Here is a 22,557-nt window from a genome sequence, read left to right on the forward strand (position 1 = left end):
GAATTGGGCTTAAATATTGGGCCCAGTAGTCTTATGGTGTTCATCAGGCAGTTGTGGCCTATCTTCTCAACACACGCCGCGTCTAACGAATATAAATCAAAAGACGAAATTATCCTCGTGAAAATGATTTTAGTTTCTTGAAGCCAAGGGTGGAAAGGTAAAACGCATGAGGAACAAGGCGGTAACCCGATTTTAGGGGAAGTCGGATTCCGGCTGATGCAGCTTACAACTTCTTAGTCCTCTTCTTCTCACGATCAATTTTAACACTGCAAATTGCGACATCGAAACTTCTTTAACCTCCACCGTTTTGTTTCTTGATCTTTTCATTTTTTCCGTTTTCCATTTCTTGGATGAGACGACAAATTTCTGCTCGGTGGGTGTTCATAGAGTAGCGAAAGTACTAGAAGTTCATGTTACGGTTGCCAAAACGATGATCTTTTCGAGGATCGGAGGCTCTCTTTCTCGCTCTGCGCGTTGCAAACTGCAAGCTGTAACATCTAAACTCGATATTGGTTTTTATTAATTCATGTTAGCCTTTTATGTTTTTGATTAAGAGAAAGAAAACCTCTGTTGTGCAGAATGCGTATTCTGGCTTTTGCAATGGGAGGATTTTGTCGGTAGGGGAATCGTGCTTGGAGGTGAAGCCTTTTAGTAGTACATGTGATTCGCGCGTCCATGGTTGCTTAGGGCTTGCGAAGGCTTATTTAACATCAGCTGGGGCTGGAGCTGGTAAGCAGCTTGTTTCTAGAAAGTGCTTGGTGGATGTCAACTCTGTTCTAGCAAACCCTAGGATTCGACGCCTGTTCTCAAGCGAATCGCCTAAGAAGAGAAGTAAGTGAAGTGTGAGAATTTCACATTTTTGTTCGTCTACGTTGTATAGTTCAACTGTTCTTCACCCACGAATTGGTTTTTTCCTTTGAATGTCTTTATTCATGTATGATGAATTAATTTAGACTATGAGAATTACTACCCAAAGGATAGGAAGGAGATTCCGAAGGCAAAAGAGCAGAAGACAGAATCCAAAGGTACAGGGCGTTTTCATTTGGCCTAGCGTCTCTTCTTTATCTCCATTTTCAAGTTCATGTTAGTTTCCTTCCTCACTGGTGTAATTTATTATCTATGAACTAAAAAATGTTATAGAGAAGTAAAATTAATGGGTGGAACTTGGAAGGACTATTGATGGCATCGTTGATGGAACTGAGGAATCTTCTGTGTTTCTGTTTGTTTTAGAGAAGGGCGGAGAATAAAAAAGTCACGGGCTTGAAAAGAAATCACCTGATCATGTTGTTCTTGGTTCAATATTGTCATTCTGGTTCACGCATGTGCACATGGCATGGCTGTGTTTTAGGGAGAGGGTATGAGTATATTGTTTTTTTTTCCCGATAATGTCCATTTTCAATATGGTGATTTTAGGATCATGTACTTATTCTTCTCAATATAAAATCTAATAGGAAAACTGATATATAAGAATCAGGATTATCGTTTCACTTCTAACCCCTGATTAGGCCTGTGAACCCTTCGTTTTTATTATTTCATTGCTAAGTAGTTTTAGTTGTTCTTACTGAGACTTATATTTTCTTTATGCTTCCTTTTCCAGAAGACTCTAATACTGGTCATACAGATTCCCAAGAGAACTTTACTAAGCAGTTTCAGAATTTGATCACCCCTTTGTTATTTGTTGGCTTCATTTTTTCATCATTTTTTATGGCTCCTCATGAACAGAAGCAGGTAACTCTTTGAGCCCTGTATCTATAACTAAGGCACATGCAAATTCATTTGGGTCTGAATTATTGGTTTAAGACTTGCCTTGCTGCAGTTTTATTCCTTTTTTCTAGAGAATACTAAAATAGACATTGTCATTCCATTGATCTATCATTCAATCTTTATTTCGAAACGATATCCTAATTTGGTATTTGTATTATTGGTTTATTTCAGCCCTAAAATAGAATTATTGGTTTCCTTTTTTTTAGATAACACTAAAATAAACATGGATCACCATACTTTTGGTATTTGTACCATTATAGGTTGGTCTAGTGGTCAAAATGAAAAATTGTAAACCCAAATGTCTTTGAGGTTACGAGTTCAAGCCATAAGGATTACCCATATATGATATGAAATAAACTCTAAATGTTTTGCAGTATTAAATATGCACACTCTAAAGTTTTTTATCATTTTTGTTCTAAATACCAAAGATTAATGTCTTGGAATATGACGTTTATATCATAATTTAATAATGTATTATATTTTATCCTTAGGATTCAAAAACAATAGTCCGAATGAATAAATGTTTTGCATGTAATTTACAACCCATTGGTGTGCATGCTCAAATGTTTTGTATGTAATTTTATTTATTACACCATTTTCCCAGTTACAAATATTAAAGTGGTGATCAAATCAAGATAAACAGGCTGTACTAAACTTTACATAAAGTTAGGGGCATGAGATCAGAGTTTCTCCTTTTAGTCCCTTATATATATAATATTAATAATAATATAGATCGAAGTCTCTGCGGAACTAAAACTGACTCCGCTGTTGAGATTTACTTCCTGGTGTTTTTGAACTTTGATTCTTTGTATTTTAACAAAAGTCTTAATTAAGTCATGGTCCTGCCATGTTTGGTTTGGCTTAGTTCTTCTCCTTCCCCCCTTATGAATCTCTTCTAAGTTGATCGATATATTCCACAGATTAGTTTTCAAGAGTTCAGAAATAAGCTTCTTGAACCTGGTTTAGTGGATCACATTGAAGTTGCAAACAGATCTGTTGCAAAAGTGTATGTAAGGAGCTTTCCACGTAAGACAAGGCAAACACAAGATGATGTTCCTCAGGGTCCCGATCACGAAAAACCAGCTACAGGTAACATAAGCCAATACAGGTACTATTTCAACGTTGGAAGTGTTGAATTGTTCGAGGAGAAGCTGGAGGAAGTGCAAAATGCTTTGGGGATTGATCCTCATGATTTTGTCCCAGTTGTTTATGTTTCCCAAGTCAATTGGTACCAGGAATTGATGAGGTTTGCGCCAACAGCTTTGCTCTTGGGAACCCTCTATTTCATGGGGAAAAGGATGCAGGGTGGGCTAGGTGTTGGTGGCCCAGGTGGAAGAGGTGGGCGTGGGATATTCAACATAGGAAAGGCACATATAACTAAAATGGATAAGAATGCCAAAAATAAGGTCAGATGCATGATTTTATTTATTATTTTCTTGCATCATACAACAAATCTATGATGGTACTTTCATTCCTCGCTTTACATGGTGAAAGATTTGAGGGATTTAGTTGGCTGAATATTTTGTACATTCCTCTTGTTGTTTCAGGTTTATTTTAAAGATGTAGCTGGTTGCGACGAGGCAAAGCAAGAAATAATGGAGTTTGTGCACTTCCTTAAGAATCCAAAGAAATATGAGGAGTTGGGAGCAAAAATTCCCAAAGGTGCTCTACTTGTTGGTCCTCCTGGTACTGGGAAAACACTCCTAGCAAAAGCAACAGCAGGTGAATCTGATGTGCCTTTCTTGTCCATCTCTGGATCAGATTTCATGGAAATGTTTGTTGGGGTTGGGCCATCAAGGGTCAGAAACCTATTTCAAGAGGCTAGACAATGTGCACCCAGTATTGTATTTATTGATGAAATAGATGCAATTGGACGAGCAAGGGGACGAGGCGGCTTTAGTGGAGGGAATGATGAGCGTGAAAGTACTCTTAATCAGTTGCTGGTAGAAATGGATGGGTTTGGAACTACTTCTGGGGTAGTTGTACTTGCTGGCACCAACAGGCCTGATATTTTGGATAAAGCTCTGTTAAGGCCTGGTCGGTTTGATCGGCAGATAACAATTGATAAACCTGATATCAAAGGACGTGATCAAATTTTTCAAATTTATCTAAAGAAGTTAAAGCTTGATCATGAGCCATTGTATTATTCGCAGAGACTTGCTGCTCTGACTCCTGGATTTGCTGGAGCAGATATTGCGAATGTTTGCAATGAAGCTGCCTTAATTGCTGCCAGGAATGAAAGTAGAGTGATCACTATGAAACATTTTGAGGGAGCTATAGACAGAGTCATAGGTGGCCTGGAGAAAAAGAACAAGGTATTTTATTGCCCACTACTTGAACGGACAAAATGTTTTCTTCTGAAGAAAACATTGATCCAATCTAAGTGTCACTCTCTTATGATTGATCCAAATTTTTTTCCTGCTCTTTCATATTATCTTTTCATTCGATAATCCATGTTGCCTCCATAATTGACTAATATTTAGTTTTGCTCTAATCATCCTTGGAGAGACGATACAAAATTTATGATTGCTTTAAGAAGTTCAAGAAAGCCTGTCATATAGGCATATTAAAACTGGGAATCATAAAACCTTAGATTTTTTACGCAATTCCAATCAATGTGCAACTTGAGTGCTTGTAGTAGAAGATTAACAACTCATTAACGTAGGACTATTCTTCACAACATATGAGATTAACAACTGGAGTTCTTCTGAGGAAGAAGAAAAGAGGATGCCACTTTATTGAAGTTTTGAAATGTGCTAACCTCAATCTATTCCTCGTAACCTAGGTGATAAGCAAGCTGGAACGGAGGACTGTTGCATACCATGAATCAGGTCATGCTGTTGCTGGCTGGTTCTTGGAACATGCAGAACCACTTCTTAAAGTAACTATAGTCCCTCGCGGTACTGCTGCTCTTGGGTTTGCTCAATATGTTCCCAATGAGAACCTTCTTATGACAAAGGAACAACTCTTTGACGTGACATGCATGACCCTTGGTGGTCGAGCTGCTGAGCAGGTAAGCATCCACACGTTTGTCCTGAATACTTTCTGGATATTCTAAAGAACTTGTCTTATAGTAGGAAAACATGATCAAGCCATGCATTGAAATGTGTTAACGTGCACTGTACCTAATTAGGAAGGTTTCTAATTCTATGTTTCTCGTAAAGTTCGTCTTTGCTCATGTTTTTTAGCCCTGTGCTTAGACCTTAAAGTTTAAACCTTTTGTTTAGTATTTCATGCACAAAGTTTGTTATTTGTCATCTGTTTACACAAATGTGGGTTTTGCTCAGCAGTACCAACACAACCACATCCTTTCTGTCAACTGATCATCTTTTCTGACTTTCGAGTGATTGAACTAACTCTCTCTGCTTGTAGGTTCTTTTGGGAAAAATATCAACTGGAGCTCAGAATGATCTGGAGAAAGTGACCAAGATGACTTATGCCCAAGTTGCTGTTTATGGTTTCAGTGACAAGGTAGGTCTTCTTTCTTTCCCCCCAAAGGGACGAGATGTTCGAGATGTCCAAGCCCTACAGCAGCAAGACGGGTGCAATTATAGACGGTGAAGTTAGAGAATGGGTGGCCAAGGCATATGAACACACAGTTCAGTTGATAGAGGAGCATAAAGAGCAGGTAGCTAAGATCGCTGAGCTATTGCTTGAAAAGGAGGTCTTACATCAAGACGACTTGGTTCGTGTATTAGGGGAGCGCCCATTTAAGTCATCTGAGCCCACAAATTATGATAGATTCAAGCAAGGTTTCAAAGATGAAGTTGATGGAGCTAAAGAGAAACCACATGGAGGGAATGCAGGGAATAACAATGCATCACCGTCCTTGGAACCAGATATGGTACCTACGTAATGATAACATAACGAGTAGCAACGGTAGGATTTGGTTCGCGGTCGGAGCGCCTGTGATTCTATCACCTCAACATTTTTTTTCCCAATTCGTACATAATAAAATAAAAGTTTATGAAGCTGAAGGGTAGGATCACAGCCGTTTGAACTCCTGAAGAGGTAAATCTCGAGGTCTCGCCTTCTATTTAAAGTTCTTGTTTTTCTCTGTATGCTGCTTTTGGTGAAATTGTGAAGATACTATATTTGCAACTAGAAGTATATCTCTCTCTGAGGCAAGCTTGTACATTCTTCTAGGCCTCATAAGTCATATCATATTATAAACAGCACACCTTTTGTTGGCCTTCTCTCAAAGCTTATCAATAAAAGGGGATTTTTTTTAATTTCCTGCACATTTCACAGATCAGTATTTTGATGATTTGGATAAAAATATAATATGATCTAGTTAGAGGATGATGGTGTAGCTTACACATATGATTATTTTATTTTTCTTTTTTGAAAATATTACATCAAGATTTAAATCTATGAAAAAACAGGTAGATATACCTTAACCACTGGGTTATACTCAAGCTGGCAATATACTGTATTTGTCCCCTCAATTCCAGCATAATCTATAAAAATACTTTGTTAAATTGTCTTTTAACTTATTAAGGACAATCGACAATTCAATTAATCCCTTTTAAGCCTGTCAAATAAGTGTTAGCCCTGTTGAAAGTCAGATACTGTTGCACAACGCCTATCAACAATAAGAAGCTTGGACATTGACCGTGACATGTTATTTTCTAAAAATTCATGATATGGATGGAGAAAAGATGCATTTATTAAGATATACAATTTTTAAAAATACATATGTCTCAAGTGGTAATGTAAATAGCAAAGGACTTAGAGGGAATGAGTTCAAACTACGGTGGTCACCTACTTAGGATTTAACAAGTGTTGGAAACGTGCTTAGCAAGTGTCGGATTTATATTCACTTTGTACAACTAGGGTGTGACATACATCTATTGAGCTAATAGGCGTCTGATACGTGTCTAATAAATGTTTGAGTGTCTGACATGACACGTTACCCAAACTATAGTATTCCTGGTTCTTATCATATGAGTTCTAAAGTTAACTACAAACTTATTCTAATAAAGGTCCAATACGGTAAAAAGTTTCTACATTCTTAAACCTTGAATCATGATGATCTTCAACCTTATTCTTAATATTGATAGTTAGAAGTAGAACCTACATACCACACTCCAAATCGATGTACCAAAATTTCATAAGATTTAATGGATTTAGCCGTGGTTGAAAGTTTTTAAACTTTTGTTCAACTAATTAGCAACTAGATGGAAGAAAAATAAAAATAGAGAAAGAAAGAAAAACCCTTTTGCTTTTATTTTGAAATAATGGAGCATAAAGCCCAAGCACCTTCCATATGCACATTTTTTTTGTAGCTAATTATCAACTATTTTCTACAAATAGCTTAGCTACACACCAATCCCACCATTGCTTTTATTTTGTGCTTTCCAGCACCCTCTCACTTTTAACTTTTAAGTAATCATATAATAGTAAAAAGTAAAATCCCATGTTTTTTTACTTTTTCTTTCCCCGAGTATTAAATTTCTATCGATATGCCGACATTTTAACAACATCGATATGAGTGAATTGACATTTCCATAGTACTTCAAATAGATTGACAAAATACTAAAAATATCAACAAAATATCACTAGTATGGACGTAAATTTATTTTTATAATTTTTCTATAAATATCCACCGACTAGACATTTTATCGATATTTCTATTAAAGTTTCTGTAGAATTGAAGATTTTGATGATTGAAACCTACTCGAGAGACTATTTTTCAAAATAATTTTTTAAGGATTAAATTTAGTAGTAAGAAGTTTATTTAGGTCCTATATGACCATGTTTTTTGTTTTCTACTTTTTAAAAATAAAGCCTAGAAACACTACACTCCTCCCTACGTGTTTTTCTCTTTCTATTATCTACTTTTAAAAATATTTCCAAAAAATCTAAATCTAAATTTGGAAAAAAAAAGAAAAAAACTTTTTATAACTTGTTTTTGGTTTTTGAAATTCGGTTAAGAATTCAAATTTATTTTTAAGGGAGGTGAAAAACATACAAAGAAAGGGTGAGAAATCAAATACAATATTTAAGAAATAGTTATAAGACCATCTTAATAGTTACTAAAATCATGTTATCAGTAGCATTCGATGAATTTGTGAAAAATGTATACTAATTTTTACTATTTTGTTAAATTATGGAAACTAAGTGCTATATACAAAAAGTTCTAAATTTATTTTTATCGTTTTTTGGTAATTGGTCTTTCTTCTCATGTTGGAAAAAAATTACTCATCAGGTTACATCAAGAACTTGATTATGTTAACTAAAAAAAAAAAAAAAAAGAAAGAAAAGAAAAAAAATCCAATAATTTTCCCAACACCAATCATACACTTTTTTGGCCCAAAATTCCTTATCTGCAAGCCTTTATGATTATGCAAGATGACTAAGAATTTGCTAAACATCCCTTTAAAGCAGTAGAAGGTACTTTTAACTGATTCAAACTAATTTTTAAATTTATCAATTATGTTATTACAGAAGTGTTTTTTAAAAGTATTTTTAGATGATAATTAGTTTTTTTTTTCTAACAATATTTAATGTGAAAGAATTACTCTCAAAAATCAGTCATGGCTCATTTTTTACCCACATTTCTAGCTCTTTTTCCCTCCATAAACTGCAAATTACCGTTTCTCTAATATTTATTTTTAAATTTTAATTTTTTTTAAAAAGTTTAGTTTGGAATGAGAAAACAAAAAGGGAGGATTTGAAAATATTAAAATAAAATGATGGCTTGTAATTTCATTCATTGCACATATACAACTTATCTTGCAGCTTTCCATATGCGTGAAGCAACCAAAACCATTAAAAGGGAAATCAATATAATTAAATATGTGTTCTAATAATGTTTCGACAACTCAAATCTAATCACCAAATTAAACACTCTAATCATAATTGAGTTCTTATCATGGATTCTAATCTATCTATTTTTACATGTTTAGACCGTTAGAATATGAACTGAATGAAGAAATAACGTGGAATGTTTTAAGAGTTCAAATTTTATTTTGATATTTTCTAACTTTGATACTCTGATTTGATCTATTTGGTTTTTTATTTCAAAACCTGTAAGTGTTTTTTGTTTTAGTTCTTAAAGCTTTCTATAAAATATCATATTTTACTTTTAGTATAACAAAATGTAGGTTTGGACAGGAAGATTGAACATTCCAACTTCAAATAAATTTGTGCTATGCTTATTTTATGTTGGCATTGACGATGCTTTGAACACTTATGGTCAACCTTTTTGTGAATTTTTTTAACAAAATTATTTTTGAACATACAATTTATTAAAATTCAATTGTATTAATTATTATATTATTGAAATATTTTTAAAACATTGTATATTTTTGGGGTAACAAATACTGTGATATCATATAATTATTGACAGCACATTACCCTCTAAATATATATAGTTTAATTAGTAGTTAAAGTAATACAAGGTCATCGACCTCGTAATTAAATGAAATAATTAAAGGAAAGAGTCGGAACTTATTGTCTTAAAAGGCCCGCCATTTATTCTAGAGTGCTCTCTTTCTGGTGACTCTATTATTGAAATAGCTTTCAATACCTCTATTACAATTTTGACTGTCAAATAACTAATTTGGTTCGGAGGTAAGGAATAACCAGTTACACCAAATGATGCGATCAATATAGCCAGAACCACACCTCTAACCCAAGTCAGAAAAAGAACCATATCATACATCTACATTCAATATTTTTTTTAGTACAATAAGTGAGTGCGAGATTTGAACTCATGACCTCTTGACTGGAAACCTGTGTCAATTACACTGAACTAAGTTGATGTTAGCATCAACTGTCGATCTATCTATGCTCTACTTTTCCTATACCACCATTAGTTAATTTTGTAGTGCTTTTTTTGCTGGTCACTTTCATTTTGTCATTTGCAGCAAAGCCTCCAATAATTGTTGGGAATAATGAGTAGTACATATTAAAGTTGTGGTCAAGTGTCAACATTTAGCACTTTGATGATAAATGAAATTCTAAAAGTTACCCAAATTTGAATTTTCTTAATGGTTCGAAAAAGGTGTCAAATGTGATTGGATCATCAAATCCATTATAATCTTCAATCATAATTCATATTGTATTGAAAATGCGAACAGTTTAGGATAAGATACATAATACCCTCTTCAAAGTTGATAATTTGATGTCTTAACGTTTGAATTTAAAAATCGTATTATATTTAAACAAATATTAAATTAATTATTTAAATATTTGTCTCTATCTCAACATGTGTAGCTTTTAAGCACCCATGAGTATAAAATTTTGGACAATCAAAATGGATTTTAATTATTTTGAAAATAAATTAAAGTATAAGGACCAAATTATAATAGATAATATTATTTTTTAATTTGAAAAATGAAAATTTGCCAACCAAGTTTAAAAGACTAAAATCCCACTAATTATTTATAAATTGAAGGAAATCTTGTCTAGAAAGAAAACTATAAATGATTAACCATTGAGAATTGAGTGGATAAGATATTAATTCAATTGACCTATCCCCCATTGACAACTCTACAATAATATTATATAAATATTTCATTTAAATATCAAACAAAGGCTTCTTGGATCAATGGATATTATTTCTCAAAAGTAAATTAAACCAATTATTGATTAAAAGCTTATGATATCATTCATGCAGATTCTTTTTGTACTTAACAAAAAAAAAAGTAATTCTGTATTTTTTTTAAAAGAAATTTCTTCTTCCATCAGGGAAGTTGAACGGTTGATTATAGATCTTAAAAAGAATATATTTGATTTTCTTTTTTTTTTCAATTTCATATCTTAAAAAAATATTCATTTCGATCGATATCTATATAAAATGAATTTTAACATCAAATACTTTACCATTAAGCTATTAACAATTTTATAATAATAAAAATTAGAATTACATAACTCGAGGCTATTCAATTATTAATTATATAACAAGATAATTATTGAATCGTGTTCAATAAACTATTTGATAATTTTTCTAATCATATAATAAATAAAATATGAAAACCCTAAACATATATATTTTTTCAATAAAGTATACAAATTACTGGAAGTAATAAAAATGTTTATATTTTAATGAAGAATCACATCATAAATAACCAATTAGATGTAATCTCAGTTTTTCACTTGTTATATATGTTTTAATAAATAATTAAAATAACCAAAGTGAGCATAGTTCAACGGTAATTGACATGTAAAATTATCCTATTTTTTAGTTTCTTTAATCTAATTGTTGACATTAACTTCAAAACTTACTTTTATTTTCTATTTATATGTTGTCCTTACCTATGGTAATATTTTTTTCTATAAGTCATTGTACTCGTATATTTTTTTTTCTTCTTTATTAATTATTAAATCTTTTAGATTCGATTGTTTTCCTTTGATATAATTTTTAGTATAAATTTTGTGAGTCTAAATAAATTGAAAATTTTGAGATTAATTGTTTTAGTTACATCTTTTACTTTACATCATATAAACTAAAATATTTTTACGATTTTTTTTTTTGCTAATTTTCTAATATTAGCATATTATTATTGTATCAAAAAGTCAGTAGAAACTCTAATAAACTAGTGTGACAAGTTTTGAACAATTGCTAGGCTCCAAATGGTTTAAAAGGGCAACTACTGAGGACCTTCGTGGATTGAAAAGTTAGAGGAGAGTCCAAAAAGTCCAAGATGTACAAAGAGAAAACAGCTTTAAGTAGTGTAACACAATTTTTCCTTTTATTTTCTTTATTTCTTTTTCATGGCCCAATTTCCCAATAAAAATCAATTTTTCTAAACTACTAAAGAAAACATTTCTTCATTTGGTCTTGTCAATTACAATCTGTAGCATCTAAATTCAGATGTTGGTATGAGTTCAAACTCGTCAAATGGGTTACTTTAGTGTTTTTCTATAGAATTATTTTTCAAAAAATCATTTTTATAAGGTTGTTACCAATAGTTTCTACCATTAAATTCACCATTATACTAATTCCTATTTTAGGGAGAAGAACAACTTCAATTTTACAAGAATTAAAATAAAACAAAATAAATCGAAAAATAAAAAAGTTGTTTAGACATGCTTAAAAAAAAAAAAACTTTTATTTTAAAAAAGCAAGAACTTTAATTGGTTGAAATGAATGATTTTGTAATATACCAAAGACATTGCATTAAATAAGTAGTTTAAAGTTGAAACAATATAGCCGTAGACCACATTCCTGGCTGAGATCCATCTGTTGAATTTTGACCTCATGGCTCATATCACCATCTCCTATTAGGAAAAGGAAAAATAAAAATTAAAAATAAAAAATTGAATTTTCTAAGCCAGAGTCCTATTGAAAATCGGCGAAGTTTTAGTTTTTTGCCTATTTAAACCACCCTCTCCCTCTGTTTCTCCTCCCCCTTCTCCTTCTCCCTTCTCAAAAACAATGGAATTTGATAAGTGTTACAGGAAGCCCGAGATGCCAAAATTTGATTGTCTTCTTTTTGGTAAGCCTTCTTCTTTCACATTACGAGATTTTTTATATGGGTCACCGTAATTCACTCCAAAAACTCGTACTGGAACTTTTAAACTGACAAAAACCGACCTCCAAAAACAAAGTGATCACTTTTTTTGTGTTGTTCTTCCTTTATTTTCTTGCCATTTTTATTACAATATTGAATTGCTGGAAAGACACAGAAATTTATCAAGTGTGTTTTAAAACCTGTAGATCTGGATGACACTCTATATCCTGTCAGCTCTGGCATGGCAGCAGCTTGCAAAGCCAACATACAAGGTTGCTATCTTTCTGTTCTGTCTGTTTTTTGTCCTGAAAACAGACAATTTTCCCCCATTTTTAAAAACCTTATTCTTATCAAAATATGGTTGATTTTATTCCTTCTATTTTGCAGCTTATATTGCTGAAAAGCTTGGGATAGCGAAGACCAAAATCCCAGAGTTGAGTAACCTTCTTTACAAGAATTATGGAACAACAATGGCTGGTCTCAGGGTATGTTTTTCTTTTCCCCATTTTTTTAGATTTTTTTGTTCTAAAGAAGTGCTTTTGATTGTTTGAAGTACTTATTCAAGTTGATGCTCTTTTTGGCTTCTATTTTGCAGGCTATTGGGTATGATTTTGACTATGATGAATATCACAGGTAATGGCAGCCTCTACTGTCAAACTCTCTTTTTCATCTGCCTTCACTATCCAGAAAAATCCTCATCCAGCGCACACCACTCTACATCGATATGATATTGTTTATTTTAGATCGTAAGAATTTAATATCCAACAGGTCTCCCATCAATAGAGTATTAGAGTCAAGAGTGATACTGATGTCTCACATGAATCATAAATTTATAAAAAAAAAAAAAAAAATTGACAACAATGTCTTTATTATTACTTTTTATGTAAATTGAGTGTATGACAAAGCACCTATTTTTGACAAAAAAAAAAAAGACGTGAGTTTGAATCCCCGCCTCATGATTTATTTTTCTGTGTTGGACAGCTTTGTCCATGGGAGATTGCCTTATGACAATCTGAAGCCTGACCCCATTTTGAGAAGCCTTCTGCTGAGCCTCCCCTACACGAAACTTGTAAGAATTCCCAAAAAAAAAAAAAAATTAAAAGGAAAAGAACTTCAAATTCAACCCTTTTATGTCTTAACTGTTCTCTTACAAACCACTCTTTGTTTTCTGTGTGGAAAAAACAGATCTTTACCAACGCAGACAGAATTCACACAGCCAAAGTACTTAACAAACTTGGATTAGAAGACTGTTTTGAAGGCATTATCTGCTTTGAAACCCTCAATCCCACTCAAAGAGGGCCTGTTTCTGTAGGTGAAAAACAGGATTCAAGCAGTGAAATCTTTGACATAATTGCCCATTTTTCTCAGCCAAGCCCTTTGATTGGGTTGCCCAAAACACCCGTTGTCTGCAAACCATCAGAAGCTGCCATTGAATGGGCCCTCAAAATGGCAAATATTGACCCCCAAAGAACAGTAAGAAGATGATGATGATGATCTTGGAATTTCGATTTTGTGGTAAACAATTTGCTTGTGATTTTGATTTGTTTTGTTTTCTGTTGTTTTTTCAGTTGTTTTTTGAGGATAGTGTCCGCAATCTTCAAGCAGGCAAGCGACTTGGGCTTCAAACTGTGCTGGTAAGTTACTGCTGAATAAAGAATTAGCTTTTCAAATAAGTTTTTGCATACTGTAATCTTTTATATATTTTAGTTTAAACTTTTCATCCCTATGCGAAATCGTTGGAATGCGTTAAAGTCTCAAATTGGTTAGATTAGAAAAATATTTTGAGTTTATAAATGAGCGACATCATCTTTACTAGTATAGAGCGTTTTAGGTGAAATAAAAAATAAAACCGTAAACGTTATACTCAAAACGGACAATATCATGCAATTGTGTAGATACCTACTCTCATGTACCTGTTGACCTCAATGGAAACAAAATTCAATCTACATTTAACCAATTAAAAATATTTTTTAAAATTGGTAACACAATCAAAAAGTAGTATGAGAAAATTTAATTAAAAACAATTAAAGAGCTTTTAAATGAAGCATTTTAAGTTGTTTTCTTGTAAAGATGCTTGTAGAAAAAATGCTGACTTAAAAAATATCATTAAAAATATATTTGAGGAAAGTTTAACCATCTAAATTTTAAATTTGATATCTATGAGAATAGTTAATCTCAATATACAAAATAACATTAACTTTTTACGAACCTCTCGAAGACCGTTGTGAAAGCGATTGTTAAAAATTGTTTTACGACGAACAAAGCCTAAAGTTGTGTCCATAATTTTTGTGTAGGTTGGCACTTCCCAGAGAAGCAAAGGAGCAGATTATGCAGTTGAAAGCATCCACAACATAAAGGAAGCAATTCCAGAGCTTTGTAAAGTTGAAATGAAATCAGAAATCAATTACTCCCCCAATAATAAAGTAGCTGTGCAGACTTCTGTGACAGCTTAGAAATCAAGCCCTTGTTTGGGCAAAATAAATCTATGTTAAAAAAAAGAAAAAAAAATTGAATAAAACAGCTGTTCAGTCCTCAAATCCTCATCTCTTTATATATTATGATCTCAAACTTTATGTGATGTGTTTGTCATGTACAAATTATCAAACCCATCCGATGCTCCTGCCTTTCCTAAAAATAATTCAATAAATGTCAATTCTTGTCGCAATTTCAGCACTTAAATTATAGTTAAAATATAGTTTAACTGTCAAGATGTATCAATTATAACATCATTCCTAATTAAAAATTATTGCTGTCGATATAGGGATGGTGGGGGCTAGTTTTAAGAATAATGTAAAATGTAACAACAAATTACAAAAATGATGTATATCTAGAATTAATAACAAAATAAATGTAATTTAAATGAAAATTTACAAAATTAAGCCAGCCAAATTATTGACGAAAATAGATTAGCGGTTGGTCAAAGTTAGAAATCGCTATGCAATTTTCATTTATAGAAATATTTTTATCTATGTCATTTTTTTAATTTCTTTTACCAATAAAATATTATTTATTTTATTAGTATTTTAACTATTTTAAATATATAAATGAAAGCATATCTACATCCAACAAAAAGATATATATATATATATTTTATAGAAAAAAATATAAGCTATATTTATAGAGAAAAATATCACCTATATTGATGACAATATACAAATTGAAAAAAAAATCCTAAAATTTCGAGCAATAATTAGATCTAACCAACAACAAATGTAATCCATTTTAGGCTAAAAACATGGTAGTTGTACTATTTAAAATATCAGAGAGAAAATTATTAATAACACTTACCAAGTCATCCAAACAATATAAAATATAAAAACATTCAACATAATGGTCTAAAAAAACATATATATAGTACAAAATATATTAAACAAATTTAAATTGGTTTACCAATAGTTTCAAACAATTCAAAATATTGTAGAACAATAAAAAGAAAATAATCATTAAAAATAAAAGAGTATACTAAAAAAAAAATAGTTTTGCACATTTTTCGACCGTACGGCGCCATGACCTAAGCTCGATCATGGTCTGGGGAACTCCAACCCCAATACACTTTTTGCCCCCCTTTGTGACTTCGTCGGACCTTAGGCGAGGTTCTTTCTTCCTCGACCAAGCTTCAAGGCATGTAGAATTCTAGCTTGTCTTGACAATGCAGTACGTGCATCTCAACTCTTTTGTGACTCTAGCCAGCTTGCCTCTATTATAGGCCAAGCCCCACAACTCTACCTTGCCTCTACACTAGGCCAAGATCTTCTAAACTCAACGTCGCAACTCGATTCCGACCATCTTAGTACTTTTCCACTCGGTTGTCCCGCTCCAACATTGAATCAGGACCTTATCGGGAGGAGTTATAACCTTTAACGAGGTCAAAATTAGCTTAAAACACCAACCGGGTACTACCGGGATATTCCTGCTGCTTAACTATGTCAAAACTAGCTTATTGTGCTCATCGGACGCCTCTAAGATCATTCCTGCCAAGAAACTAGTCAATAATGGACTAAACGGCCTTACTAGACACTGTCGAGATAATTCCTGCTGAGATCCGAGCAAGGAATGACTAAACTTGGCAACCACGATGAGTTTTGCTGCTTACCGGGCTAAGACTAGCTTTTTCTCACTTAATAAGTGTCCACCAGTACTTTAGGATGCCACCTCAAGCATCGGGATGTTATCGGGCTTCGCTGCTCACTTGAACACGTTTAACGAGTACCGACCAACAGGTTCGTACTTATGATTGGGGCCTTCTAGACTTCCATCCATCCGAACACTATAGAGGCACGACAACTCTTGCGCTCGTGCTATTTCACTTGAGCATACTATCCCGCATAACGACCTCGTGGTGCAACCTCCGACCCATGGGACGAGGCGCAATGCCGGCACACCTATGTTGCCCAACACCCTCATTGAGTTTCCAATTCTCAAAGAAAGTCACCCGAAACACTCGTCTTGCAGACGCTCGCACTCGCCATGACATACACATGTGCAAATTCTAAGATAATCTTGGTCTGACATGTGTGTACGTGTAAAGTGGCGAGGAGTCACTCGCCAATGTAAAACACACGTTTGAACTCCGATCGACATGAAATTCAACTGTATATCTCACTAATACACATCTAACTTAAAGCCGCTCGTCCAAACTCTCAACGAAACCCTGACTTTTGAGGTCATGGCCCGGGGCCCCAACTCGCGGCCGGTGAGCTTATCACTGACACCACTAACATCGCCTGCATTCTGCATATGTCTTCCCTAGACATTCTTGAGCACATCCATGGTGTGTGGTGATGCACCATCCTCCTTGGTCACATCACAACACTGCACTCATCAGATCTCAACATGGTCTGATGGCGCCATATGCATATAATCGATGATCGCTCGTTTGGTGAGGGTCTCAACCCACTCTCTTATAGTATGGTTAAGACACGTTGCATGCAATTCTCCTTTGTCCCATGTGACTCCAGCTAGCTAGCCGGAGTCACATCACGTGAAAGTTGGAGTGGCTACGACTTCTCATTAAATTGCAGTTAATGATTGCGATTTCACTTTAAATTGCAACCACTGAATTCATTTTATATGAAATTGCAGCCACCCTATTTTTGTAATTTCTTTTAAAACTATATTGTTGAGTATTGATAGTTTAAGTCTGGTGATTGTCAATATTGTTTCTTATACTCCAGATATAGTGACGTGGGCCCTGCAGTTTCCCTTTGGTGTGATGTGGAATTTTTCCACATGGGCTCTAGTGAAAATAACAAACTCTGATGTGTCACCAACGGAAAGCACGTGTCTTTTATGTAAGTGCTGTAATTTTTCCTTTCTTGTAAATAGAAGGAAATTAATTGAGATTGGGGATGAGAGAAGAAGAATCCAGAACATACAAGGAGAGTGAGTTGAGGGTCGTGGATGTGAGAAAAGGGGCTAAGAGAATTCCAGTGAGGAGGGTATTGAGACTCTGTTTTCTTCTTTAATTTGAGTCTGCTGCAAATACTCTGTGAAGGTTGATTTTTGGTTTGATTGAGCCTTGGATTAGAAGATGATCATATAATCGAGACCTTGTTGAAACAAATGTCAATGGAAGTGACTCAATGGATGTAGTCAAATTTTGGATCGAACCACTATAAATTGTTTGTTGTTCTTACTCTCTCATTCTTTTTTTATTGTTTTAATTTTGCTTTACTGCTTTGAATGTGAGTATTATGAAATCTGATTGGGTTTGGTCATTTTGTTCATTGTTGAAACGATTTTGAATTACATATATTATTTAGGTTGTTTTTTCTAAATACATTATTTTAGAAAGAAATCCGATAATGGAGCCAGCGATAAAGTTTAGTGCTATATTCTCTTTTAAAAGTTAAAAAAGAAAAAAAACAGAATAAAATGAAGTTGATGGTGAGTGCTATTTTAAAATTGAGTTATTGATGTAGCTTTTCTCATTTGGTCAATCAACAGAATATTAACAACTTTATATTGTTCTCGAGTCCTGATTGTTTAAAAATTTTCATGGGTCAGAAATTTATGTCAATCACTAGATATAAAATTTATCATTATTTAATTTTAACATTTACTAAAATAATCATATTATGGCATAAATTGAATTGCAAAAGTTCGAAATTTTTAATAATAGATACAAAATTAAATTGAAAAAACATCCTTAGTATATTTAACCTTTTTTTTTTGGGGTCAAAATCACATTTTGAATGGGATTGTGAGGATGTTATTGGATAAAGAAGAATGTAAAAGAAGGATAAAAGAATGTAACTGAGAATCAAACTTCAATCCCAAAAAAATTGTCATATAGTAAGTGAGATCGAATTTTTAATTTAAAAAAGGTAATTAGTATGTAATCCACCCACTAACTAACAATTTAATACTTGTTTATTAGAGAGCATAATTATTAATAATAATACAAAAATAACGCCCATTCTCTCTTTCTGATTCTCTCTCTAGTCTCTGGTGCGCGCGCTGCTTCAGGAAAGAGCTTTTATTTGGCATAACCAGAGGCGCCCAGATGGAAACCAGTCATTGCCATAGCGCTCTTACTCTCGAGCCATGGCGATTCTAACACGTGTCCCATTAGTCGACTTCACCCTCAACCCCAAGCCTACCCCTTCTCCACCACTGGCACTTCATCAATGTCATAAATGTGGTCGGCTGGCGCAACATAATCCAATCGCATCGCTATCTTTTCAACCCATCGTCTCTTCCATTTCTCCGGTTTCTCAGAAGGGTTTCACAAGGCGTCGTGTAGGTGCTCTTTCGCTCGTTGCAATGGCGGATTCCGGCCGCAGCACTGTCCTCGTCACCGGAGCTGGTGGCAGAACCGGTAACTCTGCTGTTTTCTCTTTGCTCTGTTGAAGGCTGTTTAACTTCAATTTGGCTGCTGAGGGAAGATTTTGGGAGATTAGAAGAAAGGAGTTGTGGGGTTTGGAATTTCTTTTTCTGGGTTTTGGAATTTTGCCTTCGTGTCTATGTCATTTGGGGTTCTGTATCTTCCCCATTCGAGGGTTCGGGTTTCCTGTAGATTTGGTTTTCGTCCAACTCAGTTCTTTTGTTCTTATGAACCTTTGACATTGTTTTCACTTCCCATCGAATTGCACTATCGTTTTTAAAACGTAATTGCCATCGAAGGAAAGTAATATCCACACTGCCGTAGTACTGATAATTTTTTAGATTGAATTGTCTGTTTGCTTGCTAGCATACTTATTCTAATGGTCTATTGGGTGTTTTTCTTTAACAAATATGGGGTGGGATTCAACCTCGAACCTTTAACTTTAGGAAAGGTAACAGGTGCCTTATCCATTGAGTTGTGCTTTTGACGGTGTATATCGAGTGTTTATTTGCTTGAGTTGTGGATTTCCGGTGGAAGTTTTCAAGTGTCAGCAACTATATGCTTTTGATGGATGATATTTTGAGTTTTACATTCTATTGCTGATATAACATACACATAGGACTTTCAAGCGCTTGATATTCTCTAATTGTAACAGCATTTAGCTATGCATAAGGTGGTGAATATGAGAGAAAACTTCAGATAATCTTTCTTAGTTCTCTCTAAGGAGGATAAATTTTAATATGTTGTTTGTTAAGGATGAACAAACTACCACTCAATCGATTGGATAAATTTAATTCATTTATTGGATATCTAATACTCCTCTTCACTTGTGGGCTTGGAAAAGTGCACAAAGGCCCAACAAGTGGAAATCATAATAAATGGGGAGAAACAACAATGCAGGGGTTCGAAAACAGGATCTCCCGTTCTGATACCTCTCTGATACCATGTTAAGGATGAACAAACCACCACTTAACCCAAAAGCTTAAGTTGATGGGTTGGGTAAATTTAATTCATTTGATATCTAATAGTCTTAATGGTCCATTTTGGCAGGTCAAATAGTTTACAAGAAATTGAAGGAGAGGTCGGATCAGTATGTTGCAAAAGGTTTGGTGAGAACCGAAGAGAGCAAGCAGACTATTGGTGGAGCGGATGATGTTATTATTGGCGATATAAGGGATGCAGAAAGCCTTGGTCCTGCAATTCAAGGCATTGATGCGCTCATCATTCTTACGAGCGCCGTGCCGAAGATGAAGCCGGGGTTTGATCCTACCCAAGGTGGTAGGCCTGAGTTCTATTTTGAAGATGGAGCATATCCTGAGCAGGTACGTCTACATTCTCTTCCTTGCTCTTTATCACATATCTTTATGTCTTTTACTCTCTGATGGAAGTTTACCATTAGGTTGACTGGATTGGCCAGAAGAATCAAATAGATGCTGGTGAGTGATCTAACTGCTTGCTCCTTCTTGCTATAGCCTTTGCGAGTTTTAAATATTGAAATCAATATATTGATTCGAAACAGCGAAGGCTGCGGGAGTTAAACAAATTGTGTTGGTCGGGTCTATGGGTGGAACAAATCTCAACCATCCCTTGAACAGCTTGGGCAATGGGAACATATTGGTTAGTATTCTCTTCTCAATTGCTTACAGTTAGTTTTTCCTGGAAAGAGTTTCTAAAATTCGTTCATTATACAACAGGTATGGAAAAGAAAGGCTGAGCAGTATTTGGCTGATTCTGGTGTTCCATACACCATTATAAGGTATGTCGTTGATTGCCTTTCACATTCATCTTCGCTGCTCAGAACATAAAACACTCAGATTCTCAGAAAAAGTGCTTTTCGTACTGTTTCGTGTTCTCATTCGGTTGGAAGTCTGAATATCAATTCTGTTAAGCTACTTGACTAAGGATGTTCAAAGCATTTATTAGAAATTCTGAGATCTTTCTTTGATTCAAAACCTCCATATCACATGCTTCCCGATCTGATCATTCTGACTAATGGTTTATCTGGTTTTTGTTTCTAAAGATGGATGTCAAAATGCTGTGTTGCTCTTTGATCTAAGTTCTAAGCTCTTTTTTTAAAAATAAGTTCCTAGTTAGAGTATTTGACATTTGACTGCAAGTAAATTTGCCTTCAACTTGTCAATTTACCCAATTGGACTGCCTTTTTTCTCAGGGCCGGAGGCCTGCAGGACAAGGATGGTGGGATCCGGGAACTGCTAGTAGGGAAGGACGACGAGCTTCTTCAAACAGAGACAAGAACCATTGCTCGGGCCGATGTTGCCGAAGTCTGCCTTCAGGTACTCTCATTTAGCGATTTCTGAGTTAGAAACTATCCATGAAACTCTCAAAGTAACCAAGTAGGCAAGTAATAAACATTGCGAACGAACACGAAAGATTGAAATCGATATCAAACACCATGTGCATATTATACATATCCATCTTCCTCATAGACAACCCCAATCAATCATATTTCCTGTTTGGTATCTTATCAAAGCTGTTAACTCTCGAACAGGCACTGCAATATGAGGAGGCCAAATTCAAGGCGCTCGATCTAGCCTCGAAGCCCGAGGGAGTCGGTACGCCAACGAAGGATTTCAAGGCCTTGTTCTCTCAAGTGACGGCGCGTTTCTAATGGGGTTCATTCTTTCCCAGTGAAGCATTGTTGTCCTGAATAATTCTGAATGAGAGGAGTTACATTAAGTTAATGATGCATTAGAATTTGAGGTTGATGAATCTATTTCAATTTGCGGCGTTGGTTGGCCTGGCCATAAGTCTGCATCTCTAATGGATTGGCCATTAGGATATTGTAATGTATGGCTTTACTTCTCTAATGAACTGATAGATTTATATTAGTCTTTATTTATTTTTGTTTCATTTTTGGTTGAATTACATGCTTTTTCAAGATTAAAATTGTGTTTAACAGGTCCTAAGCAGGCTCTTTAATTAAAAATTTATTAGATTTTGGATGACATTAGACACATAATTGAAAGTTTAGACCTGTTGGATAGCTATTATGTTTTTGAAAATTAAACTCTATAATACTACTTTTAACCCATATATTTTTTTTTTATTTGGTATAAAAACATTTTCAAAATCTAAGCTACAATTTAAAAATTAAAAAAAGTTTTGAAATTTGGTTATAAAAAAAAGTTAAAATATAAAAAGTAAGTTACGACGAAATAATCATAATTTAGAAAACTAAAAGCAAAATGGTAACTGGTAATTGGTATGAGCTTTGAGAATTAGACTGTAATATAATCATCTCTTTTCCCTACCACTACCTCCGGACATGTATATAATTAATGTACCTATTTCCATTTTCACATCTTCTACTTAAATAATAATAATAACGACATATCACCTTTTTAACAACAAATTTTAACATTTTTTTATGAAATAACTTAATTGAAAAATTTTAATACATTAAAGATAAAAATTAAAAAGATCAGTGATATGAAGAGGAAAAATATTCTGAAAATAATTTTGAGACAAATTATGACATTATTA

The 22,557-nt window shown here is 34.0% G+C and overlaps 3 protein-coding genes across 3 annotated transcripts; all 3 read left to right on the forward strand.

Moving 5' to 3' along the window:
- Nucleotides 1–171: 171 nt before the first annotated feature.
- On the forward strand, nucleotides 172–5,996 carry LOC111013591 (ATP-dependent zinc metalloprotease FTSH 10, mitochondrial). Its single transcript, XM_022288055.2, is given in 9 exon segments — nucleotides 172–490; nucleotides 579–831; nucleotides 954–1,025; nucleotides 1,598–1,728; nucleotides 2,685–3,170; nucleotides 3,312–4,079; nucleotides 4,550–4,777; nucleotides 5,137–5,259; nucleotides 5,261–5,996. Coding segments are annotated over 9 exon segments (2,481 nt in total). The 5' UTR covers nucleotides 172–430; the 3' UTR covers nucleotides 5,621–5,996.
- A 6,056-nt stretch (nucleotides 5,997–12,052) lies between these two features.
- On the forward strand, nucleotides 12,053–14,805 carry LOC111013642 (suppressor of disruption of TFIIS). Its single transcript, XM_022288132.2, has 8 exons — nucleotides 12,053–12,212; nucleotides 12,434–12,499; nucleotides 12,615–12,712; nucleotides 12,823–12,860; nucleotides 13,209–13,296; nucleotides 13,413–13,700; nucleotides 13,796–13,861; nucleotides 14,522–14,805. The coding sequence occupies exons 1-8, from the start codon at nucleotides 12,152–12,154 to the stop codon at nucleotides 14,678–14,680; spliced, it is 864 nt and encodes a 287-aa protein (XP_022143824.1). The 5' UTR covers nucleotides 12,053–12,151; the 3' UTR covers nucleotides 14,681–14,805.
- Nucleotides 14,806–18,668: 3,863 nt separating this feature from the next.
- LOC111013766 (NAD(P)-binding Rossmann-fold superfamily protein) lies at nucleotides 18,669–21,924 on the forward strand. The gene is made up of 7 exons (XM_022288293.2): nucleotides 18,669–19,047; nucleotides 20,104–20,375; nucleotides 20,453–20,489; nucleotides 20,573–20,670; nucleotides 20,748–20,809; nucleotides 21,224–21,347; nucleotides 21,563–21,924. The coding sequence occupies exons 1-7, from the start codon at nucleotides 18,774–18,776 to the stop codon at nucleotides 21,680–21,682; spliced, it is 987 nt and encodes a 328-aa protein (XP_022143985.1). The 5' UTR covers nucleotides 18,669–18,773; the 3' UTR covers nucleotides 21,683–21,924.
- The last annotated feature ends 633 nt before the right edge of the window (nucleotides 21,925–22,557 follow it).

The sequence above is a fragment of the Momordica charantia genome (genome assembly GCF_013281855.1).
Source record: "Momordica charantia cultivar OHB3-1 chromosome 1 unlocalized genomic scaffold, Mcharantia_2.0 BLBB01000001.1, whole genome shotgun sequence".
Taxonomy (NCBI): domain Eukaryota; kingdom Viridiplantae; phylum Streptophyta; class Magnoliopsida; order Cucurbitales; family Cucurbitaceae; genus Momordica; species Momordica charantia.

Excerpts from the sequence above, each read along its gene's own strand:
- LOC111013766 (XM_022288293.2), top strand. The coding sequence starts at position 18,774 with ATGGCGATTCTAACACGTGTCCCATTAGTCGACTTCACCCTCAACCCC. Across the intron at positions 20,490-20,572 it reads GAAGAATCAAATAGATGCTG|CGAAGGCTGCGGGAGTTAAA; the intron begins GTGAGTGATCTA and ends GATTCGAAACAG. Across the intron at positions 20,810-21,223 it reads GTTCCATACACCATTATAAG|GGCCGGAGGCCTGCAGGACA; the intron begins GTATGTCGTTGA and ends CTTTTTTCTCAG.
- LOC111013642 (XM_022288132.2), top strand. The coding sequence starts at position 12,152 with ATGGAATTTGATAAGTGTTACAGGAAGCCCGAGATGCCAAAATTTGAT. Across the intron at positions 12,213-12,433 it reads ATTTGATTGTCTTCTTTTTG|ATCTGGATGACACTCTATAT; the intron begins GTAAGCCTTCTT and ends TAAAACCTGTAG. Across the intron at positions 13,701-13,795 it reads ATATTGACCCCCAAAGAACA|TTGTTTTTTGAGGATAGTGT; the intron begins GTAAGAAGATGA and ends TTGTTTTTTCAG.